The 20,797-nt window shown below is 47.7% G+C and overlaps 1 protein-coding gene across 3 annotated transcripts; it reads right to left on the bottom strand.

Annotated features, from left to right (window-relative positions):
- Positions 1 to 169: 169 nt before the first annotated feature.
- LOC112891985 (formin-like protein 3) lies at positions 170 to 18,062 on the bottom strand. 3 transcript variants are annotated; one of them, XM_025959007.1, is made up of 21 exons: positions 17,837 to 18,062; positions 16,908 to 17,040; positions 16,111 to 16,811; positions 15,798 to 16,019; positions 15,299 to 15,725; positions 15,013 to 15,077; positions 13,973 to 14,940; positions 13,570 to 13,693; positions 12,284 to 12,355; positions 11,483 to 11,581; positions 11,321 to 11,362; positions 11,169 to 11,249; positions 11,022 to 11,072; positions 10,868 to 10,949; positions 10,543 to 10,637; positions 8,241 to 8,312; positions 8,027 to 8,143; positions 2,219 to 2,287; positions 2,086 to 2,152; positions 667 to 938; positions 170 to 491 (listed from the first exon to the last, which is right to left on the bottom strand). In XM_025959007.1, exons 2-20 carry the CDS (start codon positions 16,978 to 16,980, stop codon positions 811 to 813), a joined length of 3,555 nt encoding a protein of 1,184 aa, XP_025814792.1. In that variant the 5' UTR covers positions 16,981 to 17,040; positions 17,837 to 18,062; the 3' UTR covers positions 170 to 491; positions 667 to 810. The 3 variants fall into 3 exon arrangements, with proteins under 3 accessions (XP_025814792.1, XP_025814791.1, XP_025814790.1); XM_025959006.1 differs by having other exon boundaries at positions 2,252 to 2,287; positions 13,973 to 15,077; XM_025959005.1 differs by having other exon boundaries at positions 13,973 to 15,077; positions 17,837 to 18,061.
- Positions 18,063 to 20,797: the final 2,735 nt, after the last annotated feature.

The following is a 20,797-nucleotide window of genomic DNA, read 5'->3' as shown; positions in this document are numbered from 1 at the left end:
AGGGCAGCAATCCCGTTCTTCCGGTGGTTGATTGCAGCAACTGTAGTAAAGAGCTAGTAGAACGTGCTACAGCTTACCAGCACCCGACCTATGATCGCTTGTAGCGAGACAAACAGTAAAAAATGCCCTGCAATGTTTATCAGCGCATTGGTCGGATACGATCGATAATACTGCACGCAAATGCAAAGGATTTGAACTAAAATGTCTCTGGTTTGTTTGTTCCTTGGTAATGCAGTAACGTTGTACAACACTAGTATTTGTTCTAAGAAAAAAAATAAAAAATAAAAGAACACTAGTTTTGTCTGCTTCATTCCCGCGAGGGGCCTCAGGCTAATTTTATGTACAAGTAAGAAGCTATACTCTGCTATATTTACACACAAAAATTACAGCAGCCGTGGTGTCCGTACGTTTGTTCAGTCATCTGGTGTCCATAGATCCCTACAGGGGGTAAGCACAGAGAGCTCCAAAATCTTGGCATTCGCAAAGGCAACCTGCACAAAAAGGAAAACGGACATGAGTATGTGAAATATCCCAATTCAGTATAAAAGATAAGGCAACTCCCAATATATAGTGTTCTTGGGCATAAAATTCAAACTAGAAATTTAAGCAAACAGCGATTGCTAAAACGTAAGTATAGATATGCAAGGAATGTAGTTAAGAGCCTACCATTTAATGTATGGCAACCAGATAGCGAGATTCCTGACAACCTCTCACATACTGAATATTTTGAAGCAGGTCCTGCAGTGCTGCAAATTAACAGTCCAGCTTCACAGATGGAACTTTGGCATAGCAGTAGTCTCATTCCTAGCCTTATTTAGCAGACACAGTTGCCTTTTCCTTTTCCTTTTCCAGTTTCTTTTTCTCAGCCTCAGCATTTCGAGCATTTTCATCACGTGATTTTTTGAACATATTCACAAAAATAACCAAAATTGATGTCACTGAAAATAAAATGAATAGTAACTGGTCAGGTAAACATAAGAACTACGAACGACAGTGCAAGAAAATAGGTTAGTGCCAATCAAAGTTCAGTTCCAAGTGGAACTTCAGGGCCTCAGGCGGTCAGGTCACTTCAAGTAGCTATTCAATTGCTGATATTAGCAACTTCGGTAAAGTTACAGTTTGGACAGAACCAAAATCACTGCAGAGACTCAAAAGGGGCTAACAGAATATTACTCCCTCGTTTCAAAATGTAGGTCGTTTTAGTTTTGTCCTAAGTCAAACTTCTCTAACTTTGACCAAGTTATAGAAAAATGCACCAACACCTACAACATCGATTCAGTTTAGTTAAATCCTAAAATCCATAATGAAATGTCTTGTTAGTGCATGGTATTGTATATGTTAATAGATTTTTCTATAAACTTGGTCAAAGCTAGAGAAGTTTGACTTAGCACAAAACCAAACGACATACATTTTGGAACAGAGGGGGTATTAATTGGTGCAGATTTCATATCCAAGGGTGTGGGCATCCCCATTAGTGAATTTATCATTTTGCAGTGTTTCAAAAGTTTGTCAAGAGATCATGTTTTTACTACACATAAAGTTAAGTATAGCCGCAATAAGTCGGTTTCAAGTTTGTCGTAAATGTCAAGAATCAAAATAGACAAGCAGTCAATCTGGCACTGTTCATCATGTGCTGACAGTAACACTTGTGCTTTTCGAATCAAATCAAAGATGAATTTGCGATTGAATTTGTGCAGGTTTATTTAACTTTGTGTGTACTACATACTACCTCCGATTTTAAATATACGACGTTTAGGACAATCTAATATATTTTAAAACGGAGGGAGTACATGATTGTGTGATGAATTTTCGAAACATTGGGTAAACTATAATTTTGCTAAAGGGGATGCCCGAACCCTAGGACACCAATGAGTTATTGATTATTAAGTATCTTTTGACATGACGTAATCAAGATTACTCAAAGGTGAATTTTAGCTTCAGTCTGCTTTTTCAAAGAAAATTTCTTGGCACTTTGGCATTGACTTCCATCACTACATGTTCAGACTTCAGACAGGATAGCATGAATAATGACCAATGAGTCAACAACTGGTAAAATGTTGAAATAATACAAAGGCTAAAATATACCTTGCTCGAAAGGGCAGCGTGCAGGATCCTCACCAAAATACTGAGCTAGGGAATCAGCATTTCTTCCCTGCAAGTATATAACTATCAGAATCTATAATAAAAACAGGACAATGGGATAAGAACAGGGACTCACCACTTCAGCATACAAGGAAATGAGGGACCTAACCTCAGCTTCTGCTGCATCAAGAAAGCTTTTCAATGCCTGTAGAACCAATCAATCTCAGTTCAGTTGTAAAAGATCATCATTATCGTTCACCTACTGGACATGTAAATTCCAATATGATACACTTGAAAAGTGAAAGAGTATGGCTGGGAAGTAGTAGATTGATTATGGGAGGAGCCCAAGGCTCAAGTACATATAGGCAAGGATATCCCTAAGAATAGGAAAGATCTAATCTAGGAGATCCTTGCCAAACATAACCAACTAACCAAAACCAGAGGGGGGAGGCAGCCGCCGCACCCTGTAGGGTTGCAGCCGAACCACCTGGGCCCATTACCCTATACATCACGCTAACACGCCCCCGCAGTCGGAACGTCGGTGGTTAGCCACGGACATTCAGACTGGACCGAAACTCGGAGAACACTGAAGAAGGCAGCCCCTTCATGAAGACGTCGGTGAACTGGGATGTCGTGGGAACGTGAAGAACCCGCACGGCACCCATGGCTACCCTCTCATGAACGAAGTGAAGATCGATCTCGATGTGCTTCGTCCATTGATGCTGAACCGGGTTGGAGGACATGTAGACCGCGCTGACGTTGTCGCAGTAGACAAGGGTAGCACAGCGAAGCGGAATGTGGAGCTCATGAAGAAGCTGTCGGAGCCAAGAAGCCTCAGCAACACCATTGGCGACGGCGCGGTACTCGGCCTCAGCGCTGGAGTGGGACACGGTGTTTTGACGCTTGGAGGACCAGGAGACCAGGTTGTCACCAAGGAACACAGCATAGCCCGAGGTGGACTTGCGTGTATCGGGACAGCCAGCCCAGTCAGCATCAGAATAAACCACCAAGTCATCCTGGGTCGACCGTCGAAGATGAAGACCCAGGTGTAGAGTACCCCGAATGTAGCGAAGGATGCACTTGAGAGCAGCCAGGTGGGGCTCTCGAGGGTCGTGCATGTAAAGGCAAACCTGCTGCACGGCGTAGGCGATGTCGGGCCATGTGAAGGTCAGATACTGCAAGGCGCCGGCAAGACTCCGGTAGTCAAACGGGTCAGCAACTGGAGCTCCCGAGTCGGCAGAGACCTTGGGGCTGGTATCCACGGGCGTTGTGCATGGTTTGCACTTGGCCATCCCAGCACGATCCAAGATGTCAATCATGTACTGGCGCTAAGAGAGTACCATACCGTCGGCACTGCACTGAACCTGCATCCCGAGGATGGAGTTCGCCCAAATCCTTCATGGCAAACTCCTGCTAGAGGGCTGAGATGATGTCATGTCCGGGCGTTACGGCCGGACATACACTAGGCGTCATCGGGCACGGGATGTGCGACGCGCAGCGCGCATAGCAGGCATGCGTGAAGAGGAAGTCACGGCAAGTGGCTAAGATGGAAAATAGAGATAGCTTTCCCTTATTAGTAGTTCCTTCCTATTATTAGTTTCTAAATTAGTGAGCTGATGGCCATATATTCTTGTAACCGCACATGGAGGGGATTAAGCAAGAAAACTATTTCCTAATCTCTTCTTCTCTCTCAAGCCTGCGGTAGAGGGGTCTAACCTCACCGGAGAAGACGGACGGCGGCTACGAACTACGTAGCCGAGGTCCGGCCAGTCAGGGGTTCGACGCACTTCGTCATCACCAGCCGCCGGCCCTTCATCAGCGGGCTCAACCACTTCCTGCGCCGTGCTTGCCATGGGGGACGACCTCAGGTCCACCGTCGAGAACCTCGCCAAGGCCGTACAAGCCCTCCAAACCACCGCCGAGGCCATCGCCAGGGCAATCCAAGCCCTGTCCACTGATCAGTCGTCGTCCGCAGGCCACCGCCAACCGACCGGCGAGCACCACAACGATCGCCCGCCCAGGTTCCAGAAGTTGGACTTCCCGCGCTACGACGGCAAGTCTGATCCGCTGCTCTTCATCAACCGTTGTGAGTCCTATTTCCATCAACAGCGAACAATGGCGGAGAAGGTCTGGATGGCCTCCTAACACCTCGAGGACGTGGCCCAGCTGTGGTACATCCAGCTGCAGGAGGACGAAGGAACACCGCGCTGGGGCCGCTTCAAGGACCTCCTCAACTTGCGGTTTGGGCCGCCCCTCCGCGCGGCGCCGTTGTTTGAGCTCGCCGAGTGCCGGCGCTCGGGGTCCGTGGAAGAGTACTCGAACCGCTTCCAGGCCCTCCTTCCTCTTGCGGGTCGGCTTGATGAGATCCAACGTGTCCAGCTGTACATCGGTGGTTTACTTCCGCCGCTGAGCCACGCGGTCCGCATCCACAACCCGGAGACGGTCGCGGCGGCGATGAGCCTGGCGCGCCAGGTTGAACTGATGGAGATCTCCAGGCCAGCGCCGGCTCCAGCTCGTCCAGCCCCGCGCGGTCTTCTCCCGGCTCCGGCGCCACGCCCAGCGCCCGCCGCGCCCCCTCCACCGCTCACCCTCCCGGCGCCACCAGTGGGCGTTCCCCCGGCCCACGGCGCGGGCAACCAGAGGCGGCTGACCCCGGAGGAACAGGCGGAGCGGCGTCGTCTTGGGCTCTATTTTAACTGTGACGAAAAATACTCTCGTGGCCACAACAGATTTTGCAGGCGCATTTTCTTCGTTGACGGGGTGGAGATCGACGACACCGAGGCCGCTGCGGCCGGGGCTGACAACGGGGCACCTTGCTTTTCTCTGCAGGCCCTGGCCGAGGTGCCCATGGCGGACACCATGCAGATCAGTGTGACGCTTGGGGCCACATCCCTCGTCGCGCTCCTCGATTCCGGCAGCACGCACAACTTCATCTCGGAAGAGGCGGCACGGCGCTCCGGCTTGCCGCTACGACAGCGGCCCCGTCTCACGGCCATGGTCGCCAATGGCGAGCGGATCACCTGCGAGGGCGTCATCCGCGACGCGCCCCTCCTCATCGCTGGTGCCCTGTTCCCGGCGGACCTCTTCGTCATGCCGCTGGCCGGGTACGACGTCGTCCTCGGCACCAAGTGGCTCGGCGCACGGGGACCCATCGTCTGGGACCTCGCCTGCCGGCGCATGTCGTTCCAGCACGAGGGCCACATCGTCTGCTGGCAAGGTGTGCCGTCGCCGACTGCGCCGCGCCTACAGGCCACCATGGCCGTGGCCGTGGACGCCCTCCTCGACGGGCTGTTGGGCGCTTTCGCCGACATCTTCGCGGAGCCGACCGGTCTACGACCGGTCTACCACCAGGCCGGGGTCACGACCACCGCATCATCCTCAAGCCCGATGCTTCCCCGGCGGCGGTGCGCCCGTACAGGTACCCGGTCGCCCACAAGAACAAACTCGAGCGGCAATGTGCCGCCATGATCGAGCAGGGCATCGTCCGCCGCAGCGACTCGCCGTTCTCCTCGCCGGTCCTCCTCGTCAAGAAACCGGACAGGTCGTGGCGATTCTGTGTGGATTACCGTGCCTTGAATGCGCTCACCGTCAAGGACGCTTTTCCCATTCCGGTGGTCGACGAGCTCCTCGATTCTATTTGTTTCTTGATAAGCTGAGGCGAAACAAGAACATTATTTAGAACAAGAGAGCCAAGGTGCGTCGAGCCGGTGGCGGTGACAGGCAGGAGCGAACCATTACCGACAACAATGGAGGTGGGAGAGGGATACCGAGGGGTTGAGGAGTGAGAGAGAGTACCATCATGGGAGGTCATGTGGGAAGAGGCACCTGTATCAAGGTACCAGTCGTTGTTAGCCAGCGGAGTGAGGGTGACGGTGCTGAACGTGGAGGCCAGAGAATTCTGGTCCCAGAGCGGAGACCCCACCATGGGCTGGTACTGCGCCGGCTGCTGCTGCTGTTGGTACTGCGCCGACTGCTGCTGCTGTTGGTACTGCGCCGGCAGGAAGGCCTGATGTTGGAGTGGGTGCAGCTGCTGGGCCAACAGCGCCTGCTGTTGGGCTTGCTGCTGCTGGGGGCCGACGCGCCCCTGGGGAAGCCGGGCCAGAGGAGGCGCACGGGGACCGGGCCACATTTGGATGGACCCGGTCCACGGGTTGAAGAACGACGGCCAGCCGCCGCCAAGCGCAGCAGCCGTGCCGGGCGTAGAGGAGGAGCCGGAGGAGGGAGCGCCGCTGCCAGGCGCAGCAGTGCCGCCTGAGGAGGTGCGGTGGTCCTTTGGCTTCTTCTTCTTCTGCTTGGGGGCGGCCGGACGAGGAGGACCGCTGCTGGTCGGCGCTGACTAGCGAGGCGAGGGAGAGCCAGTGGCGACGAGGGCAGTCGGAGGAGCAGAGGGAGTCTGCACCATGTTGATCTCCTCAAGAAGGAGTTCATTGCTGACGGCGGCGAAGGAAGGGAAGGGGCGACCGCCGCGGAGGTGGACCCCGATGTCCCTGTACCGCTCGTTGAGCCCGCGAATCACGTTGAGGACCAGAGTGCGGTCAGTCACATGTTCGCCGAGGTCAGCGAGGTCGTCGGCCATCTTCTTGAAGTGTTTGCAATAGTCGGTGACGGAGAGGTCACCTTGGGCAAACACGGGAAACTTGGCGTCAAGGTGGAGAGCACGGGTCTCCTGATTGCCAAGGAAGTGAGCCTCGATGGCGATCCAGGCTTCGTAGGCGGTGGTGCGGTGGTCGATCACGGCGTCGGCAAGGTCGGCGGTGACCGTGCTATACAGCCATGATTTGACGACAGCGTTCATCCGAGCCCAATCAGGAAGTGCCGAGGTGGCGGAGCTGCGGACGTGGTCCTGCAGCGAATACTTCGTGACGGCGAGGAGGAATTGTTCGCGCCAACGTGGGTAGTTGCCGGAGGTGTTGAGGACGAGGGGGACCAGACTGCGGGCGTTCTGCACGGAGACAGCCTGGGCGTGGAGGTTGAGAACGGCGGCGGCCTCGTGGAGGATCATGGCGCGGGAGATGTCCGTGTCATCCTCGTGGTCGTCGCCGGCCGGGTCGGCGGGAGCGGCCGCAGCAGCGGCGTCGGCCCGGGCTTTGGCCGCCTTGGCCAGTGCGGCGCGGACGAGCTCGGCGGCTGCATCGCGTGCCGCGGATGCAGCAGCGGCCTCCTGCTCGGCCGCCTGGGCTTCAGCGAGGGCGGCGCGGCGAGTCTCGGCGAGTTGCTGCTTCACGGCGTCGGCGTCGCGGCGAGCCTGCTCAGCAGGGTCGACGACGGAGGCGGCAGGGGTCCCGACCATACTGCAGCGCGGCTAGAGCGCGCAGGGGCAGCGGAAGGGCGAGAGGGGAAGATCCCGGTCTCGTGATACCATGAAAGAGTATGGCTGGGAAGTAGTAGATTGATTATGGGAGGAGCCCAAGGCTCAAGTACATATAGGCAAGGATATCCCTAAGAATAGGAAAGATCTAATCTAGGAGATCCTTGCCAAACATAACCAACTAACCAAAACCAGAGGGGGGGAGGCAGCCGCCGCACCCTGTAGGGTTGCAGCCAAACCACCTGGGCCCATTACCCTATACATCACGCTAACAAAAAGCACATAATGCATGCCGACCTTAGGCACTTGTTTCAATAATGTCGATGGTACGTACATTTACATGTACTTTTACTGCTCTATATATAGAACTACAGATCAGAAAAATACATAAAAAAAAATGCTCATAGTTCACCAGTGGTGGAGAGGTCCACCAGATTTAGTGCCTTTGAGGTGGCATGGTAAGAAGAGGAAGCAGAATACAGGAAATCTAGTGAGCGCACGATCTGGGGACAAGTAATCTGTCGTTTTTGCCTTAAACGAGTTGACATGAAAGCATCTTAATATGGAGAGATGTAAACTGATTTAATTTCAGCCATCCAGCAAGTGCAAAAATAAGAGATATTAACTCTTTTGTACCTTTCGAAAGCCAATTGAAATTGCACCATCATTTTCTGAAGCAGCTAACTCCTGTTCCACTTTCTCAAGACCTTTGTTTATCGCTTGCATTTCTTCCGCAAGCAACTTCAGTTGGATCTGTGGGAATTAACAAATTCAGTTGTTCTGTAACATACTTGATGAATAGAAAGCTCATTATCCATCCAGACGTGCAAAGATAAGCTAACTGAAATACCTTAGAAGCTGCTTCCAAATGAATTAGGTCTTTGTCAAAATCAAGAAGTTCAGGCATTTTCTCAGCAAGAAGCTAGCATGTAATAAATGGGAAGAGGTTAGCTAAATTAAGTAAATACTGCAAATTAAGAGAAAAAAAAGGTGACAGACTTAACAGGCATAAGGCAGCTGAACGAATTTGGCATGCAAAGAGAAAAGTAGCCTTAACAGGACACTGGGTTAAAAATAGCTACTATGCATTAACTGCCATTAAATGAAGTGGAATATTGGCATGCCACTTTTATGAGTGATTGTTATGATGCAAAACAGTAGAAGATCAGGCATGCTTTAAAACTGCCCACGTGTATAGCACTGTGTTTGGAAAACTAGGACTAGACCAGTACCTGGACAAACCAGTTTACTGGGAACCACCCACATTTCTGACCAAAAACAATGACATGCAGTTAATAAGGTACAGTTAGTCAGGGCCAGATTAACTTGTCTGTAAGCAGTGCAATCATTCTAGTGCACAATAACTAAGGATAACTCAGACATAAACCTTCCCAGCAAGCTTAGCCAAACCTTGGTAGCGTTTTCAGCCATTTACCATCGGCTTTCTGAAACCTTTAAAGCGCACAAGCAATCCTTGAATACCACCTCCCCAGGACTGTAACTTGCATGGGAGATGTTCTCAAAAGTAAATGGCTCAAGGTCAACATATAGGTGCTGAATCTGGTTGGACTGCTAAGATCTTACTGTTACAAAGCGAATCCATTTACCATTTAAGGCAGTTGACAAACCAATATGGACATCTGGTGACAACTGGCCTTCGGAATATTTGGAGCATCTTAGTGTTGCTGTCTGAATTGTGTATAAGTGTTCAATTCTAGATACAGCTAATTGCTAATCTAAAGAAAATTTAGAGCACACTGAGCTACCATGTAAAAAACAGATACTCAGCAACTATAGCATGTGTCAATGACTACAACAAAAGCTATTATATAATATAAACACTGTAAGGCTAGCTATGTAGCACGGACACAGCAGCAAACTAGCATGTCGGTGTCCAACACCGTGTCCGACACTGACACGCCGCTGAAACGTGCGGCAGAGTATCACCCAAATTAACAATTAAAATAAATAGAATTAATATTCACCATCGACCCTTCCCCGACGCTTCACTGACACGGCCTAGCCCAACAAAGCCATGTACAAATAGCTTGCCTTGCTGCAACCCAAGACGACAGCTCCACCCTAAACGTACAGCCACCACTCCTGCATCCGGTCCACACTGCTTGTCACATCATGCCACCACCGCTATCCTCACATCCATGCCACATCCAAGAGAGGGAGGGATGATGGGAGGAAGAGGGGGAGAACCGGAGGAGGACCGCTCTTGTTGCCACCCTGGCGAGAGCCACCGGAGCACGCGTGCCATGGCACCATTGTGCTGCTCGACGATGCCCGCCCTGCTTCTGAGCCACGATGTGAGGAATAAGAAGAGGCTCATGCAACATGAGGGCTGCGGGCTGCGACAGCACATGTGGAGATGTGCTGGATTGGAAAGAGATGAGGCCGCACCATTGGATTGTTGCTTCTGCCCACCAAACAGTGGAGAGAGGTGCACACGCCAACACATTATCATGTGTGTGGTATGAAACTATTTTCCGTGTCGCAGTGTCGGCGTTTTGTCAACGGCGAATTGCCGTGTCAGACGCATATTGTGTCCAATACTCGTGTCGGAGTCGGTGCAACGTAGAAGGCTAGTACCAATTATTTGTGTCTTGTAACACTCTCAGAAGTTGTCATGTCATACGAGTTGGGTTTCGTGTCTAGGCTATATCTTTCCTCACTCTCTTCATTAAGTATGTGCCATGCCATCTAAAAAATGTGGCACTTATTTAATGTGCATTATACAATGCACTGGGACTAGCCTAGGTCAATGAACACCACAAAGCCTTCTAGTCCCACCGCAAGTTGGCTGACATGAGCCACCAACAAAAAAGGGGAAAAGGAAAAAAAATTATGTAAGGTATCGGTAATAATGGTATTTTTAGGGGACCTAAAAATTTCACGGATAAAGAAACGAAGCTGATAAACATTAACGAGAAATAAGTGTGGTTCAGAATTAGCACAGCATCATGTAGAGGGGTCACTGCCCACTGGAGTATAGTCTTGTGTGTTATGCCACATTAGAGAAGCGAGGGTATGGGCATGCTACTGTTTTGGACATCTCGAACAAAAGCTGATCGTGCATATGTAATAAGGATAAATAGCATTTGAACATAGTACATTTATAACAAATCTCAGTGACAAGTGAATACCTTGCATAAATAATGCATCAGCGTCATCTTATTATTTCTAGCTCGAGTATCCGACAGTTTAAGAAGGCTGTCTAATCTGAAGCCAACAGCAGATCCTGTTTAATCAATCAACAGATCAGGGCGTTAGGCAAAGTTGTCAGAGAAAACGATTGGATATGACTTCTCTACAATTTGACTGGAACTTTGCTTCCATGCTTCACCCCTTCAATGCAAGTTACACAAATCTTGAAGCCCTCCAAGGGGTAAATGGTTTGAATTCACTCTTGGGTTAGTGGAACTCTCAAGTCTCAAGGGGTGAAGCATAGAAGCCCCATTCCTAAGGTACCTCGTGCTGTCCCTTGATTCAACGCATTTCCTAACGTGAGAATTGTCTGCATTATCTGCCTTAACTTCAAAGACTCTTTGACCTGCATAAGTCGAGCCATTGAGCCAGCACACTTTTATAATATGTCTCACTTTTGTAATGGGGTATCACATACCTCCTTTGTTGCATCGTTTATGGTGGTTAGGTTAGTTCTTAGATCATCTACCTGCCAAAAAGTCAGTTATCCGAATCACATAATGCAAAGTTATGGAGAAGACGACATATTCCAGGTAAGTTGGCTTGGGGAAAGGGGTCACCGAACCTGTGTTGAGAAGGTAATTCTAAAAGCAAAAACTCTTAGCTTGGCTTCCACACGTGGAACTTTCATTAGCTCCAGGAAGAACTACAGTGTAGTTAAAGCTTCCGTCAGTACACAAAAGGAGGCACTGTGTGAAACCAAAATGCTGAGCTTACCTGTTCGCATTTCCCAAGCATTTCTTTGTTGCCACTATAACCCTGAATGAGACAAGAAAAAAAAGAGCCCATTTAAGATAAAACAACATTAGATGGCAAATAATGATTAGGAAGGCAAGTCAAATCATAAGGTGCAAAAGAGAAAACAAGTGAGAAGAATACCTTTAACATCTCAATCTCTTCCTTTGTAGGGCAAAATTTAATGAGATTTTCCACTTGGTCATTATCAAGAACAGAAGTATCCAAAGCCATTATTGCACTCTGCCAGACACAATCACAAATATGTGGAGTACAAAAATAAGTACCAGACTGTTCAAGGATTTATTGAAAGTGCCAACATAAAAGGATGAGCAATGTTATGGTGTGATAAATTACCTAAGAAACAACAACATGCATCTAAAAATCTAAAACAATTCACCAGTAGCTTTAACACATGATGATCACATATGCTTGTATTAGCGAAGAGAGAAACAACAAATGTTCAAATTGCTGATTAATCAACATTATTAGCAAAACAAGCTGATAACACTGTGAATCTAAAATCAACAAATAAGTACTATAAATAGTATGTCCTAATGCATTTTGTCCCTTGAACTACCACAGAGGTCCGGCTTTAACATTCGAGGGCCAAAATTAGAGTTCAGCGATAGTCCAGAGGCCAAAAGTGCACATATTCCTAAACATTTTATAACATTCATATTTGGGTACCCACAAATTTACCATGCATCAAGAAAATGGTCTGCTCTATGAAACCATGATATAATGTAGGGAGTTAGTGTCAATGTCACTATGACTTTATGTATACCACAAAATCAATAGATTATGAAAAAGTATATGGTTAACGTGGCAAGTACACTGAATAACAGCAGTCACTAAGAGTCGTCAATGTGTCACAAAAGGGAACTGGAGTGCCCACTTCTTTTATTATGGGTACAGATAGGTTGAACCAGAAAGTAAACTCACTATCATATCAGGCAGAGGCATTTTAATTTTAGTAAGCATTATCTCGCAATTGTTTGCTCGCCGCATGTCAACCTGAAATAACAAACAATTAGTCCGTTATCTATTGAACAGTGGAATATTTACTGAACATACCAACATGGAAGGAAAATCGCAGATAATTGGCATCGTCGCATATACTCCATGCAAGACACAAAAGGTGACACTTTGGAGACCATGAATCAATTAATACTAAGTTTGACATATAATATCTTCATATATTGATGTAATGAATGGTCACAGTTAGGGATGCAAGTTATATATATTTTGGGTCATTGGGTCGACCCAAAAAGTTGATAAAATGAAGTAGAATGGCACTCTGCATAAATAATTTGGGAGGAGAAATGAACTAGAGTGGCATGCCATGTAATTAATTAGCTGACCCAAAAAACACTATTGGGTACCCGCTTGCATCCTTAGTCACAGTTGTATATATTCCCCTTCAAAATTAATATGACAGTTTTATTTGTTTTTTGAACATAAATGGTAGCATAAACCAATGTTCACTGTGTGTTTGGGGGGTCATGCCATGTCCAAAATGTATGTTCTAGAAACAACCAAAAAAGGCTAAAGAACCAGCACAAAACCTTCAATAACGAAAGAGACATGTTGAATCACATGTATTCAAAGAATTGAAACTTCAGCTGTTGATATCTTTACAAATGTTCAGATGGGGCATGTCCGCATGTGACAACATATGCGTAAATTTGACTAGAAAAGTATTTTTTTAATATCACGGTTATATCAGATTTCATAAATGCACTTAACGGAAACTAATATTAAACCTGCATTAGGGAAGGGTGAGGTGGGGGTTAGGGGTGTGGTGTTCAATTTTTTTTTCGTGACTAGAGGAAACACAAAGCAATGAGCTGCCAAGGAAAAAGGGATAACCACATAAAGAGGGCACATAACATGTTTGTACAATATATACAACACCAATGAAACTAAAAAACCTCATGTGGGCTAGTTTCAATCAGCTACACGCAAACATTAAAAAAAGGTATAAATACATTCACTGATGAAAATGTGGCCATCATATAGCATGCAGTAGTTTTATCAAGAATAATAAAACAGTCTGAGTTCCAAAGTTCCGATATAGCAAATAAGGAAGGAAAAGGTTATGAAATAAGTGTGAGAGGAACCAATTGATTTTGGTAGCAGCATGAGAACTTTAAAGCACTCTATTATAAGTGAAAACTTTTAGGAGTTTTGAGAAAACAGTAAGACAGACGAACAGGAATTTTTCATACCAGGTGAACAATTTCCGGCTTGCTAATAGCTGAACCACGTCTTGTCGCCCCCTTTTCACTTATGTTGGTTACACTTGCAGTGGAGAACAAGCTCTCCAGCTCGGATAAGTCGATATCAGGAGCGCTGACGAATAGTGCAAAAGAGAACACAGTTTTATTAAAGAGACCGTCCAAATCTTAAATAAGTAAAAGGAACTCCAGCCCAGAATAAAAGATAGATTTTATGATGAAAAATAGCACATACTAGAACTAGCTAGTAATAATCACAAGTAACAGATTTCATACTTAATTAACTAGTCGTATGAGAAATCTGAACTCGTCAGTAGTAAATCAACAGCTGCAAAATGTTGTGATGACATATTATGAATAGAAAACCATGCTATAATACGTCAATAGCATCTACCTAGCCTGATTCCCTTGTTTCTGGGCATCAGCCCAGAGACTTCCTTGCATTGCTCTAGTAACTTTCACCCAATGCAAAGGCTTTAGTGAAGCCTTTTTGGGTGGGTTACTTTGCTGTGCCAATCCAATGCCACGGCCTTTAGTTGATCCAGTTGTGTTGCCACGTCCCCTTCCCAATAATGGAGGCGGTGGCGCTGTGGCATTTGATATCTTTGTGCTTGGGGGTGGAGGAGGTACAGTTCCAGGAGGTTTTGGTGCTTGAGGTGGTGGGGGCGGGGGTGCAGGGGCTTTCTTTCCTGTCATCAGAGGAGGTGGCAGTGGGGCTGGAGGAGTTTTTTTATTAGCACCAGGCAGTGGCGGGGGTGGGGGTGGGGATGGAACAGCAGGGCCAGCAGTTCTTGATGAAGTTGAAGGTGGAGGTGGAGGTGGAGGAGGTGGTCCTTTTGAAGTAGAAGCAGAAGTTGTAGATGCTTTTCTAGAAGAGGGAGGGGGAGGAGGTGGCGGTGGAGGGCCTTTATTAGCCATTCCCTGAGCCGGTGGTGGCGGTGGTGGTGGAGGTGGTGGTCGAGCTGCACAAACATTTTGCTGTTTTGCTGCCCCAGAATTTGGCAGTGGCGGCGGCGGCGGTGGCGGAGGCGGAGGCGGAGGCTGTGAAGGAGCCACACTGCTAACTCGAGGAGGTGGCGGTGGAGGTGGTGGCGGCGGTGACAGAATATGTTTGCTTCCACTCGGTGGTGGTGGTGGAGGTGGAGGCGGCTGCGGAGGACCTACACTGCTAATCTGAGGTGGTGGCGGCGGCGGTGGAGGCGGTGGTGATGAGAAACCATGTTTACTTCCACTTGGTGGTGGTGGTGGTGGTGGTGGCGGCGGCGGTGGCGGTGAAGCAGGTTTCCTACCACTTTGTGGTGGTGGTGGTGGAGGAGGAGGAGGAGCGGGTGATGCAGATGGTAGCCTGTTACTTGGTAGCTCCTGCAGAGGTTTTGTTAGGGGTCCACTTGGCCCAGTTGCCCGCACAGATGAATCCATAAGGCTAGAAGGTACCCCATGAGGAGGCGGAGGTGGTTGAGACTGGAGAGGCGGGGATGAGCTGTTCATTGAGAGAGTAGCTGCAAAAGTTGTGATAGTTTAGAATCAGACTTTTAATTAAACAAAAAAAGTTAATAAAAGACAGACAACAGGAAGGATGACGGTGATGGGACCCTGAAATCTATGGGGCGCCATACACAGCAATATAAAGCAAACTTTCTCCTAAAGGGAACCTCATATAGACTGTGTAACATTGTCACGAAGTTTCCAAGCAGAAATTGGTTCGTGTAAGAAGTTATACCACTGGATTCAGAATCTTCAGTAGTAAGATCGCGATCAATGTTCTCTGAGTCAGATGAGTTTCCACCATGCTGAACCTTCTCATGATCAGCTGAACAAACAGAATCAGAAGCCACAGAATATTTTTCTTCATCAGAATCAAGTGGAGACATCAGTGGCATCTGGAGACCAACTTTAGCTTGCATTTTTGATAGTTCTTTCATGTCATTTAGTATAAGCTTTTGAAATTTCTCTTGCAGCGAGTTTGCTGAGAATTCTTTGAGCAACCAATAGGCAGCATCATCACTGCTTTCAATCCAGTCAACTCCATTGAAGAGTTCTTGAACAGCTGAAAAGGCTTCAATTGGTAAACCACCCTTCATATCACCGTTCAGCGTTGCTGTTGGAGCTCTTGTGGGAGACATGCCCCCAATTTCACAAAACAGCACCTACATTCTCAAATCGTGTTAGTGATCCATTTTAGTCCAGGGCAATTTCAAAGTATGTGCATCAATTTTTACCTCTGCTCTAAAATTCCTTGGGTACCGCTCTTTTGAACCCCACAGTATATCCACATCATCGCTATTCAGCATCAATACATTTGAACGTATAAAAGCAGTATTGAACACTATCCGGAACATCATAACTTCCTTCTCTGGATCAAGATCGAGATGTACACACTCCAGAACAATATCTCCCTGGACTAGACACTGTATATCAATTTTTATCACATCACAATCCTCCTGCATGATAAGATTTCTCAATGATGTCAACCCAAAATAGAGTCACAGAAAGCAACTGAATTGTTCATGTTGAATTCCATGTACCACCTACCTGCCGATAGTGCCGCAGAGATTTCTTCTTTGGCATGGAAAAAATCATGTTAGCCATGCTACCATTCTTGCCAAGAAGATTTTGCCCAAAAATGCGGACTAATGGCCTGCATCCATTATCAGAATCAAAACTTGGAATGGCTCGAAGAATCAGGCAATCCAAAGAGAGTGCTCTTTCCATTGGAGGCCACTCTGGAGATATATTTCTTCTGGCTACATACTGCATGTAACGGAGCTGAGATGGCATTGGATTGAGTGCGGAAAATAGTTGTAGGAATCCTTTAGGTGCCTCACGGTAAATAATGTCCAGAGTTTTATGCTCAGCGCCGTGCAATTTCTTGTATATGAGAAGACAAGATAACAAAAAAGCCAACAATGGCCAGGTCCCTCTTTCGCAATGGAGTAATATAATGTTCTTATTGTTCCCACTAGATAACCAGTGCTCACAGACACGAAGGAAATGCTGAATAAGAGATAAAGGAAGCACAGGGCAGCCTTCAAAATGACGTGGGTAATCAATGACTGGAATGTTATATTCACGCAGTATATCAGCAAACTGGCTTCTCTTATCTCCATCTCTAAAATTAATCGCCAGGAATGAGGATTCTACATGTTCCTCATGCAACTCCGTAAGAATCTCATTTAAATAGACTGGATACATTCCCTGAGGCAAAACTTCAGTGCTGAAGCATGAATCAAAAACTGTACAATGCCAAAAGATATGATCGGTTGAAGCAGTCATAAATAATAAACTCTGATGTAAGAAGCGATCAATATAGGAAAACTCTCTATGCATACCATAGATCCTGTCAATAAACTCCAGTAGTCCATCAGGAGGCCTCTTGTAGAAGAATCTACTAAGCAGTGACATTTCATGGGAATGAAGAAATGTTGTGATAACTGCTCAGGATTTAAGTGTTTGCTCACAGCACTGCAAAAGTAAATCAATTTCAGAAGAACTATCTATAAGGTGTAAGCATCTGATTATCATTTCTGAAAATTGGAATGAAGTATGTCTGGTTAATCACTTTAACTATCAGATGTAGAAGATGATTATCATATCTAAACATTGTAGTGGAGTATGTCCAGTTAGTCATCTTGACAATAGAGGACCGATTAGTCAACTCCTATAGGTCCATTATGTTGCTTAAAACAACACTCAGACTACTGATTCAGAAAAACCACATGGTCCAAGTCTCATCACCATGCACAGTGACACCACCTAAAAGAATGACATTTATAAGCAAGGATGTAGCCATGTCAGCTCAATAGGGCTTGCTTACACTATGACAACAACTAAAAACATCTAGGTACCAGCCAACTCCAGAACCAGAGCTGTACAATCCAAACGTGAAAAAGAGTCCAGAACTGTACAGTTTAATTGTATGCTAAGGTATTCTAAAACTGTACCTTCTGGCATCCCTCCACCTGTTACCAACCACAGCCAGACTGTTGCGGACAAGCTAATTAGTTATGAGTGTCTAGTGTTGCTGTCAAGCTAATAGAGGAAATACTAATGGAAGTTCCAGCGAACTCCCTCTATTGATGCGGGCGGACCCAGCATAGGACATGGGTGTACACATGTACACCCGATAATTCTTGCAAACGAAATCGAAGTTAGTAGGTAATGTATTGTAACTGGATTCAGATCCGAATACAAATAGTTTTGTTAGGGTTTGGGGTGCTCCGTCTCGCACAGCAGAAGGAAAGAGAAGGGGCGGGCATACCTGGAGGATGCGCTCGTCGCCGGCAAAGGGCTGGGCGAAGACAGGACAAATGGCGCCGCCGCTCGCCCAGTCGTCGCCGCCAGGGAAGAAGAGCAGGGGAGGAGAGAGTCCGAAAGAAGGGAAAGGTTTAAGAAACAGAGGGAGATGAACCTGAGGCCCTGAGCGGGGAGCGGCTGAGCCCAGGGCTGTCAATGAGCCGAGCTCGAGCGAGCCTGCCACTAAAGCTGGAGGATCCCGAGCCGAGGTTGATACGAGACTGACATTTTAACTCGAGACCACAAAAGAACAATTTCACCATAGCAATATATTGATGATGGATAAGGAGTACATATAAAACTAGTCTCGGTAGAAATTTTATAATCATTAAATATTATTACATGAACAAATTTGCTAATGGTCGTTACAAGAAGACAGAAGGGAGAGTTTTATGGATATGAGAGGAGTTTCATCGCATAACACTCATCCGGTTCGGTCACCAAGTTTACAGTATACATTAAGATTGGCCTAAAAGACACATTTAATTCAATAAATAAATGGAAAGAGAAGCATATCTGAACATTTAACTTTATTCCTTCTATTTTCTTTTGATAGTTCTATTTTTAAGATTGAATCATTTTATTTTAATAGTCTCATTTGAGTTGACATCTTAAGAATAATATGTATGGCCGTTCGATTCCCATGCAGAGTGACTTCTCTTTAAAAAAAATAAATTAGTGTACTAACATCGAAAATGAGTAGTCATAATTAAGGAGATGGTATGCAAAGTTATTCTTCTTAATCATTGCGCCAAGATGAAATATGGAGTATTATTTTGTACCTATTTTAGTTTGTGCAACACAGTAACTCGCTAGCTAATGCAAGACTCTAGCCTCCAGCTAGAGTCCATTATGTTCATCGACTCGAAGCAGCGATCTCGATGAGTTCATCAACAATCTCGATGAGCTGTTGCTTCCCGATCTGGCCCTGCAGATTGAAAAGATGTTCGTTTTCGACGCGACTTCCACTCGTGATGCATTAGATCTAGTCGGTTCGGACTCAAACTGATCTGAGCAAACCACACAATCTAAGTCCCACTCCGACTTGAAGGAGGATTTGGTCTACTGCTCAAGCTCAAGGACGTGGGAGCCACTGCTTGCCGGGGGCCTCCGTTTTCGACAACTACTCGGACTCCAACGAAGAGTATTCATCACTCAGTACTACACCTTCAAGCCAGTTCCAAGGAGGACTCAGAGACGAGGGAGCCACCGTCCGTTGGGCGGCCCCCGCTCTTGAAAACCACTCGCAACCCGATGGCCACACCGAATCGTTCTTGGTCAGCCATCTGGTTTTAACCATAACATCAACGCCGCAAGGCCGTTCCTTATACTGGAAGGGCTTTGAGCCCTCCGAACTACTCGATTACGAGTCCCGCCTTGTGGTCTTCACGTAGGAACTGCCCTTCCAGGAGGGCAAACCTCTCTCTCTCCCATCGCGGAAGAGGGAGAAAGTAGCACAGAGCTACTTGAGTACAACCTTACGGCTAACAATTCGCCGGATCATCAAATTTGCATGGCCTCCCTTCGCAACGTGGAGGACGACGAGCTGGACCCCGAGTACGACAACAAGCAACTCGCGAACGTATCAGCCGACGAGCCCACAGCTGACACTCCCCAGGACAAAGATGAGGAGCACCGAAGGATCCGGCGGGTGAAAAACGCCAAGCGCGCCCAGCGCAGGTGCAATGTGCAGAATCGCGCCCGCGACCTAATGTACCAAAGGGATCTAAACAACGCTTTTGCAACAGTCGCGGATCAGGAGTACCGCGCTCAAGCAGCCCTCTTAGCCCAACAACTCCCACCCAACCCTCAAATACAAAGGCTGCAGTATCTGACCCAGAGCGCGCTCGTGCAACTTGATGGGCAACATCCAGTGTTTTCCACTCAGAATCCGCCCTCGACGTCTGAGCACCATGGCGAAACCGCGCTGATCAGTCGCACCCCCGGATGAGGCCCCGGGAGCCGGAGCAACGACAACCGCCAGCGCAACGAGAGCCACGCGTCCGCGCACGGCAACAATGGATAAGAAGTACAACAATCCCCTCGCAACCAGCGTGGTGAAAGGCATCACGGCCAAGATCCACTCGAGGCTAGCCTTCACAACGCTCCCACGATCGACCTTGGGCAGAAGATCAATGAAGGTCGTGACGCGCAGCGTGTTATTGAAGCAAGGAGAAGGGACCGTACCGGCAGGTGCCATGACGATGACGACAGCGACAGCTTCCCCACCTTCACCTCCAACATCACCGATAAGTCCTATCCAAAGGAGTTCAAACCAGTCGGAATCCTCAAGTACGACGGTAAGCAGCACCCGCGCCAGTAGATTCGATACTATCCGTTGCTATTGAAGTTTCAAGGGGGTCCAACTCCACCAAAGCTCTCTACTTCCCGGTGGCTCTGGAGTCCGCACCACTCACTTAGCTTGAAAGTCTCAAGCCAAACTTCATCGACTCGTGGGATGACCTCAAGCGGGCCTTCATCGAAAACTTCCAAGGGTCCATGATTAGAGTGAGCACTCGCCACGATCTGTCCCAGGTGAAGCAAAAGATGAACGAGACCCTAAGTTCCTACACCCGGTGTTTCTTCGAGACGCGCGCCACCATCGCAAACATCACCGATGAGGACGTCATCCGCCGCTTTCGGAACGGGCTCTTCTCGAAGCACACGCACCATGACTTCGGATGCAATCACCCGACACTACCGTGGAGCTGCGTGACATGATGGCATGGTGGGCGGACCAGGAGGACGAGGAGAACGACCGTTTCCCCAAGCGCAACCACGACAAACAAGGCAATGGTAACGGCCACTTCGACAAGAGCCAGCGGAACCACTCGAGGAACACCCGAAAGCACAAGCCAGATCAAGAAATCGCGGCTGTTGAGCGCAATCCGCGTGGCAAGAAGTTAGGGAACAACGACACACAATC

Source organism: Panicum hallii, chromosome 5 (genome assembly GCF_002211085.1).
Source record: "Panicum hallii strain FIL2 chromosome 5, PHallii_v3.1, whole genome shotgun sequence".
In the NCBI taxonomy this organism is placed as follows: domain Eukaryota; kingdom Viridiplantae; phylum Streptophyta; class Magnoliopsida; order Poales; family Poaceae; genus Panicum; species Panicum hallii.
This window is presented reverse-complemented; position numbering and strand designations above follow the sequence as displayed.

What these genes read in the sequence shown, in the direction of transcription:
- LOC112891985 (XM_025959005.1), bottom strand. Translation starts at nt 16,980, where the DNA reads ATGTCACTGCTTAGTAGATTCTTCTACAAGAGGCCTCCTGATGGACTA. An exon ending in AAGAGATTGAGATGTTAAAG is followed by an intron (nt 11,363 to 11,482) that starts GTATTCTTCTCA and finishes TGTCTCATTCAG; the next exon opens with GGTTATAGTGGCAACAAAGA. An exon ending in TTTCCTTGTATGCTGAAGTG is followed by an intron (nt 2,153 to 2,218) that starts GTGAGTCCCTGT and finishes ATATACTTGCAG; the next exon opens with GGAAGAAATGCTGATTCCCT.